This window comes from Melanotaenia boesemani, chromosome 9 (assembly GCF_017639745.1).
Source record: "Melanotaenia boesemani isolate fMelBoe1 chromosome 9, fMelBoe1.pri, whole genome shotgun sequence".
Taxonomy (NCBI): Eukaryota; Metazoa; Chordata; class Actinopteri; order Atheriniformes; family Melanotaeniidae; genus Melanotaenia; species Melanotaenia boesemani.
In genome coordinates, this window is record NC_055690.1 from 33,172,168 (window position 1) to 33,187,519 (window position 15,352).

At 40.2% G+C, this 15,352-nt stretch overlaps 1 protein-coding gene across 1 annotated transcript; it reads left to right on the forward strand.

Moving 5' to 3' along the window:
• Nucleotides 1–1,013: 1,013 nt before the first annotated feature.
• On the forward strand, nucleotides 1,014–4,300 carry LOC121645495 (mRNA decay activator protein ZFP36L1). Its single transcript, XM_041993984.1, has 2 exons — nucleotides 1,014–1,275; nucleotides 1,600–4,300. Exons 1-2 carry the CDS (start codon nucleotides 1,222–1,224, stop codon nucleotides 2,770–2,772), a joined length of 1,227 nt encoding a protein of 408 aa, XP_041849918.1. The 5' UTR covers nucleotides 1,014–1,221; the 3' UTR covers nucleotides 2,773–4,300.
• The last annotated feature ends 11,052 nt before the right edge of the window (nucleotides 4,301–15,352 follow it).

A 15,352-nucleotide genomic window follows, 5' to 3' on the forward strand; every position in this document is an offset into this window, starting at 1 on the left:
AACGGAATTATTTCAAGCATGTGATGCATGTACATGCATGCCATATTTAGAATAACGTCTTCAGTGTCCATGTAGACAGTACAGTTTGACTGAGATTGTAACCGAAGTGAAGGAATTCTGAGCAGCGAGTCAGGTGACACCATTAGTGACTTTATCGTTGAATAAGAAATTCAGTTGATCTCTTGAAACCTGAACAGTTCAGGAACCATCGCCGGCTGGGTTTTAGTCAAACACCAACAAACTGATGACGAACTGTGATGATAAAAACATCATGAGCCAGAAATGGTTATCTCTTAAAACAGTGAATTTGAAATATACTTGATGCATAGCAGCCCTTTTATTTAAATGTATTTATTTGTTTTCAGAAGTCTTGAATGTCCCCATTCCAACTAAAGATTGCATTTCTGCCTCTGAAGCATCTTGTTGTGAATCTTTCACATATTTTAACAACCTCGTTTACACGTGTAGATTTTGGACTTTCGGGTCAAATAAAGTTTGGATTGAATAAGACAACTGATGTGCACGTCAAAGACAGAAAACTCCAAAGGCACGTTAGATGCCTTTTCACATTCATCTTCTCATTTTATGACTGAATGCACACATGCATTTAAATATTTTCCTATTGAGTCATGATTCCATCTTCCCCAATGACAGGGGAAATGTTTGGAATTTGTTTGTCTGGTCAATAACTCCTCAGCTGTATTGATCCGAAACAAAGTTGGAGGACAGCCTGTTAAAAGAAGGAGAATGCCCCTTTAAGGATTTGGTAATGAATGGGTAGAAAAGTAGCTTCATTCAGCCTCCTCCTCTTGGAGTGCACTCCCTGCCCCCCAGCACACGATTACAAAGCAGGACCCCACCTCCCCCAACACACACATTAACGCTCATTAACACACACACACTCCCTGTTCTGCCCCTGAAACACCCAGGCAGGGGGTGGGCGTATATGAGTGGGTTTCCCCAACTATTTAAACAGATTCCAGCAGATGGTTGAGGAACTTTCCTCCTGAAGACACGTTGCTTTCTGTGCTGACTCTGTCTCCTTCACTACGGATTTTGGCTACATTTTCTTCCTTCATCCTGAGATAATTCAATATTTCTGGAACAAGAAGTGTCCCAAAAACAAAAAGATTTTCCAAAACTTCAGCTCCTGAAATTTTTTCCTCCACTGTGGGAACAGACATCCGGCTCCTTCTGTGACTGAGGACGGTGGAGTGAATCATGCCCTCCGACTTTCTAACACCTTTCCTGGAGCTGGATGAGGAGTTCTGCAAGGTAAACCATTTAAGCTGGAATATTTATTCACCGACATGCTGTGATCAACTGAGAGCTGTGGGTAAAATCTAAGTTTTAACCGTATTTGCTACAAATGGTTCATTTTGCAACACATTTAGCTATAAATTTAAGGAAAGTTTGTTTTAATTGAGCTTCTTGAATTCAAATGTATTTAAATCTTAATAAAAACAGTAATCTTTGAAAGATTAACAAAAAACAAAAAGATGGAGCATCTAGCTTCTTTCTGGTCTCAGAATCATTTCTGTGCTCATCGTCTTTCAGGCTGAAGCGTTGAATAATTTTTCTTCTCCTGTTGTGTGACAGAACTTCCGCGGTCTGGATGTGACAGATGGTTTGTCCACCAGCTCGCAGCAACACAGTCAAAGGGTCCTCGGCTTCCAGAGACGCCACTCTCTCTGCCCCGTGACCCTCCCCAACTCCAAGTTCAACAGCTCTGAGGTGACTGAGACCTGCTGGGGCCTCAACCTGGCCTCCAACCAGCACTGGAACCGAGAGGGTCAGCTACCCCGCACCTCGCTCAGCCACATCCCCTTCAGAGTCGACCGCTCGGTCAGCATGATTGAGGGAAATGTCACCAACTTGGGGTGCAGGGGAGACAAAATGTCAAACGTGTCCCCACCGCTGCTGCTTCCACCTCCAGGTTTGTGTGCCAGCAACACCTCAGTCGGTTCCACTACTTCTACGTCTTCCTCCAGACCACCAGTGCCACCACCTCACATCTCCACCCGGTACAAAACTGAACTCTGCCGCACCTACGAGGAAAGCGGGACCTGCAAGTACGGAGCCAAGTGCCAGTTCGCTCACGGCTTTGATGAGCTCAGAGGCCTCAGCCGGCACCCAAAGTACAAGACAGAGCCCTGCCGTACCTTCCACACGATTGGCTTCTGCCCGTACGGCGCCCGCTGCCACTTCATTCACAACGCCGACGAGCTCAACGCTGCATCTCCTCAGAAGCAGAAGCTGAGGCCTCCTTTGCTGCGGCACAGCCTCAGCTTTGCAGGCTTCTCTTCCCCCCACACCTTCCAACCAGTCGAGGAGTTGCAGCCTTCCTCTCTCCTCTTCTCCCGAGCCTCCTCTGTTACACCTCCTCCATCCTCCACGGGGAGCCCTGAACTCCTCTCTCCTCCCTTTCCTGAGCCGGGGGCCCTGAAGCATTACCCCTTCTCTGGGGTCAGTGACCTGGCAGGCGACAGAAGTGATGCAGGCCTGCGCTTCAATGCTACGACCAACTCCATCAGTAGCAGGTGTTCCTCTAACTTAACCTCCAAAAACCTCCCCTTCCACCCCCCCCAGCAGCTGCCAGCCTCTCTGAACAGCCGCCCCAGCCTTCAGCGCTGCTCCTCGGCCGACTCCCTCTCCGAGGAGGGCTACACATCCTCCTGCTCCCTCAGCTCGTCCTCCAGTGGCACAGAGTCACCAAGCTTCGAGGGCCGACGCCTGCCCATCTTTAGTCGCCTTTCTCTTTCCGACGAGTAGGGGAGGGTTTTACTGTAGGGCTGAATTTAACCCGAGACAGAGGGTCTAACTGTTTTAATTCTGCTGATCTGATACTGGTTGCAAAGGATTAAAACTTTAGGTTTTCCATTCCTTCCTAAATCCAGCCAAGGAAACGTACCTATCTTTGTGCATATTGCATTTCTTACCCAAGCAGTTGTAGCGCTGCTCAGTGTTCGTCCAGTTTTAGCTGACTTTTGTTCTATTAACTTTTTATTTTATTATGAACTTTTCTTCGATGCCAATGTTACTGCTGTATACTGTTGTATACCCATGTCTTAGGTTCTGTGTGAGAACTCGTTGATATTTGTGTTGTTTGCCCTTCCTGTGATTGGTGTGCTGTCCACTAACATGGAAACTTTTCTTTTTAAAGGCCTTCATTTCTATTTCAGTTATATTAAGGGCTCAAACTGTTTGCAATGACCCATGCTGTGACTGATTGATTGATTGTATTTGCCAGCCGTTTTAACCGCCTGGCGAGGATTCAGCCGAGCTTAAACAGCACAAGTGTAGGCAACCCACTGACTCTAGTTACCAAAGCTGATGTTAGACTTCTCCTAACCTACCCGTACTGTTAACCTCTAGCCTTAGACATGACAGATAATATACAATGTTATGTTTATTTCTTTAGCTTAACACCACGTTAGACCTATTTATTGCTTTTTGTTTGATTTGTTGCTTATGATTGTGTGTTTTTATATAAAAAATGCCGGAGAAATAAGGCTTTACTGATGAATTGCTCACATTCTCTGTCTGCGTAAACCAGTAGCTTTAAAAGAAAAGGCTTATGGGGAGGAGAGGAAAGAGAAGGAGGAAGACAAACATTTTGGCATTCTACGTTTATGTTGCCTTACTGGCTAATGGGCCTGGCAGGAATCAGGACTGACCCAGTTCTCACGTCACATGCAGCTCAGTGGTTTCTAAGACATCCTCAATCATTCGCTGCAGGTGTGAGTGGACGGTTGGTCGCTCTCCTCTCCGTTCAGCCTCAAACCTCCTGACTGTAATGATTTAAAAAAATATTTGAAGTTATACAAACAGAAGTGGTGGTGAAAATGTGTGAGACGGCAGTTGGAAATTAAGCATGTGTAAATTCCCTTTTTCTCCTGTAAAAGCTGATTTGATTTGTCAGAGTTTGGCTCCATGACAATGTGTTTGTAGGTAAACTTCTGTTGCACACCAGCTATCCGCTAACTCTGACCAGCAGGTGAAATCACACGAGTTTGAGTGAAATCAAGCAAAGTTTTTCTTGCTTGTTTTCCTCATTAATCGGCTCCGCCTGCCCTGATGAGGCCAGAGATGCTTCTTATTGCTGTAGCTTATCGAAGATGATTTTTGGTTTGTTTTTTTTAAACTTTTGTTAACTTAAAGTCTTATTTATTTTTTTCTTAAAGCAAAAACCTATATTGTGTTGTTTGATAATGTGTTTTTTTTTTTTACATAATTTAAGTGTATCTATTGTTTACATTCCAGCGGTTTTGTCAATAACTTTGCCCTTTATCTTAATATATATTTGTCCATTTTTATCTCAGAATAAAGATTTTTAAAAGTAAAAAACTTTGTGCTTTTTTGTTAAATAACATAAAATATGTGGGGTTTGAGATTTAAAAGAGGATAAACATACAAAAGAATTCAAACTAAACCACATTTTAAGTAACTTCTAACTTCATATTATACCATACTTACCTATAATCTTTTAAAGTTATGAGCAACAATTCTGCAGACTTTCTGAAGTTTTTTTTTTTTTTTTTAACTTTGGAAACTGTCTATTTCAGTTATTTCGAATCCAGTCTTTGTAACAGATCACTTTGCATATCTTAGCATGGTGTTCAGTGTCTCCTTTAAATGACTGAGGAAATTGGACAGGTGAAGGACAAAAGTAGAAAAGTCAGGACACAAAACCCCCTAAAACTATGCAAAGCAGATGAACAGGCTCTAACAGTGATGTCCTGAAGAAATAAGAACAAATCTGAGAACAGATCTGGAAAATCTTTTTCCAAATAGGCAGAGGTGTCAAAAGTACTCATATTCATTACTCAGGTAGAAGTAAAGATGGTTTAAAAGACTTCTGTAGAAGTTAAAGTATCAGCTTGAGCTTTGTACTCAAGTAAAAGTGTAAAAGTACTGAAGTACTAAAAGTACTAAAAAAAATGCCATCGAGGACAGATGTTCAGGTCACGCCACGGTGACCTACAGTGCTCTACTTCAATTCCCAAAATGCATTATTCTAAAGGCAATAATTACTGTTTGATCTTTAAACTGTTAATGTTGAAAGATGTGGCCTGCTGTAGGCTTCCTGTTCTCATCTTTGTACTAGGTTACATATGTTTGTTATCCTGCTGGACTGGGACGTGCTTTGTATCATCATTACAGTTATCGCTATTAGGAATCACTGTGATGCTGAAAAAAAACAAACAAACAAACCACAACTTTTCTGTCTGTTGAACTGTTATTATTGGTCTCTTTTGTAGAAGCAACTAAAGACATGAAACAAAAATGGTTCATCCCTTGAGTTTGGAGCCTTTTTGTATGCTTGAAGGATTTATATCTCAAACAAAACATTCTTCTGAAAATAGATAGGTGTCAGACCTAGATTGAAAAAAAAAGAAGAAGAAAATAAAAAGCAGCCAATGTCCAAAGAAAAGATTTAATGTTACAAGAAAGCCGGGTTGGTTGAAAGTTAAATCTAACCAAATGAAAGAGGCTCAAGAATTTTGTTCATTCTGTCAGTAAAAAAAAGTTTGAGGAGGAGGCAGAGTTGCACCTGAATGAGCTCATGATCGTTCAAGAACTGGTTCATATTTTGGGTGAATGTGAACTGAACATTCTGCCTGATGAACGTTATTGTGAGATAGGTAGGTAGGTAGGTAGGTAGGTAGGTAGGTAGGTAGGTAAAAAATTGAAAAGCGATGTAATGAAAAGATAAATAATGTTTAAATGTTTTGCACTTTGAGTTACATTCTTTGTTTCCTACCTCAGCCTGGTTCGTACCTCAGATAGTTTAATAATTCATCATTAAAAAAAAACCATTCATGCAAGTTTTTTTTACTGTAGGAGTGAAAGCTGCAGCTGGCTACGAGCTTGGACTCAATGGGTGACAAAAGGAAAACGCCAGTATTCTGAGGGTAACAGCTCGCAGCAACATATTGGGAAAAAGAACTATGAACTGTTCATTTTTAGAACTGTTAACTTAGTTGAAAAGTTTGAGTTATGAACTATGAACTGAACTAGTTCATTTCAAATTGAACTTTCATAACACTGGGGGGAGGCATAAAGATTTTTAAAAATGTGGGGCTGAATTAAAGTTTTACAAGCATATAGGAATTGCAGTGGAAACTTTAGTCCAGTTTGGTGTTACATAATCAGCAACTGTGAGCTTCAGTGCAGCTTTTCATCTGTGTCTTAAACATCTTGCAACTCTGTGCAGGAAACTTGTCCGGGGGGGGGGACGTTCCCACGAGCATCTTTTCCAAATGCTACCTCTGTTTCTGAGGCCTTTACGAGTCTCCTCGGCACACAAAAGGAACAAAGATTAACTCTTTCTCTTACTGGCGCTCGGGGATTCTCCCGAACCTCCCCTCCGTGCGCGCCCGTTTCCGTGCGCGCGCTGCATCGTGTGGGAAGAGGAGTGAGTTTTGTTGCAACACGCCTGAGCAGACCAATTTAGGGTGAGCGACACTAAGGAGAATGTTTGGGCAACAGATGCTCGAACAAAGACTTTCCAGCACACAATGGGACACTGAGATACTTGTGACTGATTTCCATCTATTCACACAAAGTGGAGCAGAAGTTGAGGTCCCCCCCCTCCCCCCTGTATTTTTATTTTGTTTTTTACTGTTTTTGTCCAAATGACAACTTTAGATCCTTAACATGTACTTTCCCTGTGTTTAATAATTATACACGACTAAACCAAACTGTATTTTATCAGTTGAGCATGTTTTAATATAAAACAAGACTTAGAAAGTATAGAATAGAATAGAAAGTATTAATTGACATAGGACAGGAACATCTAGAGTTGTTTTTAGTGAAATGATCAGATGATAAAGCCAAAGAGGAAGTCATGATCCTGTGAGTGTATGTGTGTTGGCATTCAGCTGTGGGGAGGCCGAGGATTTCACTGAATGAATAGTGGAGTGAAGCAGGACCAGACTCCCACAACCCCCATGGTTACTTACCATTCAATATCCTTGGCTGTGTGTGTATATTTGTGTGCATGGATGAGTGTGTGTGCTTCTGTAAGACCCCAGGAAAGGCCAAGGGCCATGCCTGTGCAGCCCCTCGACCCCTCCTTCCCCTCCTGGTCATGCAGCCTCATTGTCTGTCCCTGCTTTCCCTTTTCAGGCTAACATCTGTATGCTAATGCAGCTCAATAGGAATGGACTGGAATCAGCCTGGGAGAGAGGGTGAGGGGTGGCCTCCCTGTGTGTGGGTTGCAATGGGTGGATAAAGTGATTTGGGTGAATCCAGCAGCAGGGAAGGGTTTGTGTCGGGCTTAGAGGGAAATACAATAATTGGTTAGCAGCTTAGGAGGGCATGGATGGGGCTGAGATAAAGTGCCAGGGAAGTGTGTGTGTGTGTTGAGCTCTATTTGTCCAGCCCTACAGGAAAAGATTGAGAAATACACGATATGGCTAGCTTTAGCTGCTTTAGCGGCTATTGCTAGCAGTGTTGTTGTAGTGCTGCAGGTTTGCATTAAAAAAGGAAGGAAAAACAACTTGTTAGATGAAGGTAAAAAATTTTTGGAAACCATTTCTATTCAAATCAAATGCATTAATTTAGAAATAATTTTGTTGACTGAACTAAATGTAAATATTCTGGATCAACTTAATGTATCGGAGTGAATGTTAGTTAAATAACATGGTTCAGTCCAACTAGATCTGTAAGAGTTATGTAATTTTGATTTTCTTGTGCCATTTTAACTTGTATGATAGAAGTTTAACGTTCTGAATTTATTTGGGTTTTTATTTCACTGACATCAGCATTTAAATGTTTTCATTAAAACAAATCTAAATAAAGAAGTAGAAGTAAAGAATCTCAGCTTGAATCAGAGGCTCTTTCATCCATTTAGAGGAAAGGCTCATGAATTACAGCTTTTTAATGCAGAAAACTCAAATTTAGGGCCCCAAAGGACAAATAAAAAAAAAAAAACTTAAGTAAGATCTGGAAGTGAAAACTACAAGATGTCTAAAAGACCTCTTGCATTCTCAAAAAGAATTTGGTGCCTTTTGATATTTTGATACCTTTAATGCACCTTTCCTTGTTTGTGGGTCTTCCAGCCATTAACTTTGTTCCCTGCAAGTAAAATGCTGATTGATCAGGTTCAGAGTGGGTAACTAAAGTCAGCTTTCCACCAATGGGTTCAGCTCAGGACAGGATGGTTTGGTTCGGTAAACCCTCGTCTCTGTTAAAATAAAGAAGGAGAATGGTGGACATCCAGCAGTTTGTGTTATTTTTTTTCTTGGCGTGTGGCTTTAAACAACAAAAACTCCACTGTATATGTAAACATGGAGCTGTTCCTGCTTCTTTCTTGCAGAGTCACACAGGAAGTGATGATTCTTTCGACCTATGAATCAATTGCAGCGGTCAGATTGGCAAGAATCGAATACCAACAAAAGGGTCCCAAAAATCCGATATTTTGGCACCGTGCCATTTTTTTCCTGTGGAAATGTAAAATAATGCACACTGGCCTGTACTTGGTGGTGGAAACATGGCTTGACTTGCCAGTTGCAGGATACTCCTGAGGTGCTTTCTCACTATGTTTCAGGTCATTGTCCATCTGTACTTTGAGCACCATCCAACCAGATTTCTAGTTTATCTCTGTGGATTACAAAATTTGTTCAGCTTCTTCAGTTTTCACATCATCCGTGAACATTTAAAGGTCCACTGCCTCCATGTCTTATGTCCTACTGCAGGTGATACTTCAAGTCTTCTCCACAATATTTTCCTTCCTGGCCATTCTGTCTCAGGATGCTGGTGATTTTAAAGTCTTATCTGACCTCTCTAGTCATGAGGTTTGCACCTTGTAGTAAATACTGTTGCAGGTTGTGAAGTGGTTTTAATATCAAAGTAAAAAGTCTGCATTGACCGACGGCTTTTTATGCAGAATAGCTTTAGATTGGCCCATTAATGAGCCCATTGTTTCTGATGCTCTATTTACACTCATTTACCACATGCTGTGGCATCATAGCAATAGTTTCCAAATGCAAATGCAACACTTGGAATCAAATCCAGACATTTTATCTGCTCAACTAAATGAAGAAATAACAAAGGATATCCCACACCTCTGCATGAAACAGCTTTTAAGCAAATTCTTGAGCCAAAGAAAAAGAGATTTTTACACAAAGAACTCTAGTTCCTAAAGTCTTCCTTGAAAATCTTTCAAAAACATAGATACAAACATATCTTTCTATCTATCCATCCAAGTAATATTATTACATTTTTTCATTATGTACCTGTTTCTTAAAAAGATTTATTCAAATGCTGCCTGAACTCTGTAAAATAAATTACGTTGGTGATCAAATGTTTGACTGTCTGTCTTAACACATACGCACACACAAAATCATCACACCCATCCATCCATAAGTGTGATAAAATCAAAAACCACAGTATTGTTTTAATAAATACACATTTTGACAACCTTTTACATTTTCCTTTGCAACCCTCAAAGTTTATTACAGTCTAATATACGCTGTAAGGTAACTGGTTGGTTCAACAAACTCACAGATAACAGAATTAATTTACTATAACATTGACGTTCAATTGTGACAAGAGAAAGATGGTGAAGTGTCGACATCTAGTGGACATTTTCTGAACTATAACTGTTTCAGCGTTTGCATTTACAGGTTTTCTCAGATGTGGACCCACAAAAAAGAAACTTTACTCATAATTATGAAAAAGCAAAGCTAATTTATCAACAAAAAGACTCTACACTGCTAAACTAAATACAGTTCTCAATTAGATATCATTTTCCAGTTTTTATGATGATTTAACCACTAAAATAAGACATTTTACAAGGACAAACAAGCTGATACAAGGTCATACAAATAACAAACAGTGTTATGTACATGTTTCAACAAGGCAAATGTAACTCTGCTCAGAGACCCGATGTAAATATACCACAATGAAACGCAAAACAAAATAAAAATATTAACAATAATATTAATAACCACAGTTAAAATGAAATAATAATCTTAGATATAGGAATAATAATAATGGTCATAAATACTTAAAAATATAAAGGATATTAATAAGGGAAAGAAAGGGACAAAAGAAAAAAGTGGTAAATAAATAGGTTTAATAATTTTAAAGTAAAAATTTAATTAAAATGAATCCAGTTAGTAAAAATCTTACACTACAGGAGTAAAGCAGCAGCCCAGAGCTAAGAACACAATATCAGCTTCATACTTTTTGCAAAACACTGCACACTAAACACATTTATCATAAAAACTGAAGCCACACTTTAGCTAAATTAAGAAAAAACAAACTCACCTCTGAAAACACAAAATGCAACACCGTAATAATCATTATACTTATTTTGCTCCTGTGCAGTCAGTTCAAAAATCTGTTCAATCAAAGGCTAAAACAAGCTTAAGTTGAATTCTACCCATGAGGAGGCCTAGTGGTGGCAACCACCCAAATCAAGACAAAGGCAGGCAAATATTTCTAATAAAAACTTGCAGCCTTGATGGCAACAACTCCAGACAACTGATGGTATTTCTACAGAGGATTTTTGCTCTTGTGCTGCTGGGCCAGGGGAAACGTTGCAGCTGAAATGGATGAGGTCCTCTGAGCTGACCAGGACCAGAGATGAGATGTAGAGTCATGTTTCACTCCATCTTTTCTTTTTTTTCCCTTTCCTTGCCATGGTTTTATGACAAGTCAAAGGGGTCAAAATTTCCCACTCTATTGGTGCGCACACACCATTTTGTGGGGAAAAACTGGGATAAAAGCGTTGTTTTATGTGTCAAAAACGGCGTGAAATACACTGTTTCTTAAAGCCTCGGTAAACGCTGAAAAATATGCGTGTAAAAAGTGCCGTTGTGTTGTATTATAATTATCCCAGCCCTTTTATTGTACAGCCAGTAAAACTGAACCATGATCATACAATCAGTAAAGAATAAGAGCAGACCCTCCAGTTCATCACTGATCTCTGCTGAAGGATTGTCTGCATTGTTCCAATATTCCTGTTGTCTGCTTGTGTTCTTACATCTCCAACCATATTCAAATGCAATGCCAGGACATAGATTCAAATTTGTTGTATCTTTTCTAAAGAAAGAAAAAAGAAAGAAAGAAAGAAAGAGCATAAGAAGTCTTTGTTAACAGATGTCGACATAAATACATTATTGTCTGAAATCAATGCAATCCAATGATTCCTTTAACTGTCAATGAGACTTCTGCACCTCTCTGCAGGTATTGTGGCCACTCCTCATAAGCAAACTGCTCCAGTTGTCTCAGGTTTGAAGGGTGTCTTCTCCAGACGCCATGTTTCAGCTTCTTCCAAACATGCTCAATAGCATTTGGGTCAGGGCTCATAGAAGCCACTTTAGAATAGTCCGATGTTTCCTCTTAGCCATTCTTGGGTGTTTTTAGCTGTGTTTTGGATCATTGACCTGTTGTAAGACCCATGACCTGTGACTGAGACCAAGCTTTCTGACACTGGCCAGCACATTTCTCTCTAGAATCCCTTGATAGTCTTGAGATTTCATTGTACCTGCACAGATTCAAGACACCCTGTACCAGATGCAGCAAAGCAGCCCAGAACATAACAGAACCTCCTCCATGTTCCACAGTAGGGACGATGTTCTCTTCTTCACATGCTTCATTTCTCCGTCTGTAAACATAGAGCTGATGTGTCTTGGTAAAAAGTTCCATTTTTGTCTCATCTGTCCATAGGACATTCTCCCAGAAGCTTTGTGGCTTGTCAACATGTAGTTTGGCTTTTTTATGATTTGTTTTTAACAATGGTTCCTCCTTGGTCGTCTCCCATTAAGTCCACTTTGGCTCAAACAACGACGGATGGTGCGATCTGACACTGATGTTCCTTGAGCTTGAAGTTCACCTTTAATCTCTTTAGAAGTTTTTCTGGGCTCTTTTGTTACCGTTCGTATTATCCGTCTCTTTGATTTGTCATCAGTTTTCCTCCTGCGGCCACGTCCATGGAGGTTGGCTACAGTCCCATGGATCTTAAATTTCTTAATAATATGTGCAACTGTAGTCACAGGAACATCAAGCTGCTTGGAGATGGTCTTATAGCCTTTACCTTTAACATGCTTGTCTATGATTTTCTTTCTAAGCTCCTGAGACAACTCTTTCCTTTGCTTCCTCTGGTCCATGTTGAGTGTGATACACACCATGTCACCAAACAGCACAGTGACTACCTGTAGCCTATATATAGGCCCACTGACTGGTTACAAGACTGTAGACACCTGTGATGCTAATTAGTGGACACACCTTGGATTAACACGTCCCTTTGGTCACATTATTTCCAGTCTTTTCTAGGGGTACCATCATTTTTATCCAGACCTGTTTCATGAGTTTATTTTTTAAATAATTCTGTTAAAGCATGGTTGAAAAGCAATGTCTGACTTTCATTGATTAAATTTCATAGAATTTTTATTTATTATTATTTTTGTCAGATTCAAGTTATTTCTGTCACCATTGTGAGTTTTTCTTTCATTAACTGAAGTTTTTTGGTGTCTGTGGTTGTAATAGATGCTGCCATAAAGTGGGATATAGTGGGAAAGTAAATTAAATGAGTCAATATTTTCCTTAATTTTAGTTCAGTTTTTTAAATGTATTTTGTTTTTCAATTAGGATTCACACATTTCACAACACTTATAACTTTTTAAATATTTTTGTCCACACTCTTCATTAATAGACATTACTCTGATGGTAAGCCAGCGCGGGATCAGCCAGCAGCAGCTTTGTACGTTTCATTTTTCTAGTCATGAAACGTCGTCTGCTCTGAATACAGCAGCTGCTGCTCTGAGAAGACCAAGCCTCGTATGAGTGCTTTTGGATGGCGGAGGGGTCTGCGCAGCACCCGCTCCTTATCGGTCTTTGTCACGCTCGGGATAGCCGCAGTGAGCGCCATGTTGGTTGCATCCTCGTTGTAAACAGCTGTGGGTCGTCTTTGCTGCCTTATAATCTTCGATAAAATGGGAGTTTCATGCTGTGTGAAAGGCTGCCATACTAAGTCACACGCTAAAAAAAAGGTAGAAAAGTAGACCATGACGTTAGATTTGTTCGGTTTCCCACTTTTAAAAGAGACTTTGGATAGGAGGTTGAGGATGTAGCTGTCTTGTTTTGCGTTAACGATCACTGCGACAGTTAAACGAGGGAAGCACAGACTTTTTTATTAAGCTAGAGAACATGAACAACCTCCGTTTTAACAACACCTGCTTCCTGTCTAACCTCTTTCAGTGTAAAGGCTGGCTGACACATGCTGGCTAACACCACAGTAACAGGCATCGGATGGCCCGGTTGCAGTGGGGGGAGGGAAGGACATCACTTTCACCACCATCTCCCTTTATGTGTGTTTGCTCTCGGCATTTTCATAAAGGCAAGTAGGAGAGTTTTGTTTGTTGTTGGTGTTATTTTTATTGTGTAAATAATGTTAATGAATATACTTTATTTGACTTTTTAAAGTCGTTATATTCACATGGGTTAACTTCACTTGTAAACTACAGGCAAAAAGTAAACTACGTTCAAAAAAGTCGCTAGATTTGTCATTATTTGCTTTTTTAAAGACTCTAGAGGGGTCTGAAAACTCGCTAAATATGGTGAGAAAGTTGCTAAATTGGCTACACAGACTGGGGCTGAAGAATTAGAAGAAGAGCGGCCACTGACGTCCCTGTCCTGCGCTGCCTGGGATTGTGAATTCAGATTGAATTTTGCAACAAGTTTTGCGGGGCAGTGTGAAAACGAAGAAGCAATGTCCTTAACGTTTTCTTTGTAGTTGTGTCATAAAAAGAGCAGTTTTGAGGCTGAAAATAAAAAAAAAAATTTGGATGATTTATTTCTAATTTTATTTATGAGTCAAATAATGCAAATTTGTTTCCACTGTTCTCCAGTCAAAAGCAGCTATTTGTGCTTGACGAGACTGACATGCAGCGGTCATCTTACTTTCCAGTTCTCTTCTCGTCCTGCCAGCCTTTGCTAACTTTTCTGTGAACTTTGCTAAGTTTGACCCTAGGTCTGCACTCTGCTCTTCCGCCACCCTGAGAGAGGTTTTTATTTGTTCATACATTTCACAGGCATGCTCAGCCCCCTGCTTTTCAGAAATAACTTCCTTTTTTAAAGTGTCAACCTGCCTTGCAAGACTTCGGCCTCCGTCACAGACTGAGGCATTGGCTGCTCTACCCTTGTCCTTTTTGCCTCCAGCTGAACTCTCTTGAGCCTGTTGTAGTGTGTACACCCCCATCTTCATGATCACCAGTTCTTGATTTAGAGCAGATATTTGTGCTTGATAAGACTGGCTTATATTCGTCTCTTTGTTGGTTGGTTTGTGAGGCAATCGTGTTGATTGGGTTGGGACATTTCTCTGTGGCTTCAAGCTTGACCCTGGAGCCTTTGCATCCTCAGCTCTACTCTTCAATTGGTTAATTTGCATATTTAACTTCACCATCTCCTCTTTAATACGGTGTAGCTCTTTGGTTAAAGCTTTGCGTTCTTCTTCATATTGACGTTGCTTAAGCGTTTCGTTATGTCTGAATTCTGTCAGATCCCTTTGCTGTTTTGAAGACAGACTTAGTCTTTCTCTAAAAACTTTATTTTGTTCTTCAAGCTCATTTAGTTTCAAATGTGCCATGCCGAGCTTTTTGATTTTAGCTTTCCATGTCGTCATAACATCAAAAACGTCTTCTAGGTCATCAGATTCGGGAAAAATTTTCTTTAAGCGGTCATTAATCTCAGTGAGTTCCTTCTCTTTTTCCAGAGAATAACGTTTGGCTAATTTTATCTCCTGTTCTGCTTTCATTGCCTTAATCTCTGCAGCTTTAAGCTTGGACTTCAGCTCTTCTATTTGTTTTAAGGTTGAAGAAACGTTTTTACTCTCTGTATTCTGCTTTATCTGACCAGTTTGCTGGATACTCTTGTTGATTTCTGCTATATGCTCCCTCAGTTGTTTACACTGCATCTTGACATGACTGTCTTTCTCTTTCATGATCTGCTGCATGGCAACAACATTGGTTTTCTTCTGAGACAATGCTGTACTAGTTTTCTCCATTTTGACAGAGATTCCATTCAGAGTTGAGTCAGTCTCTGTAATGACTTCGTTAAGTATATTTGTCAGCTCACTGACTTGAATCTTTGCCTGGTCCCTCTCTGACTGTAGCTGGTATTTGGTTTTATCACTTCGAAGTACAACACTTTTCATATAATTGTACTTATCTGTCATCTGCTCCATTTCTTTTGTAGCCTGCACAATATTTTCCTTGAGCAGTTCATTTTGGTTTTTCAGTTGTTCATTCTCCTCCTTGACTTCCTTAACGTGGTCTAAGTTTTGGGAAAGCCAAGCGTTTTCTTGCTGGAGCACAATCTCATTATAAGCAGACTTATTGTA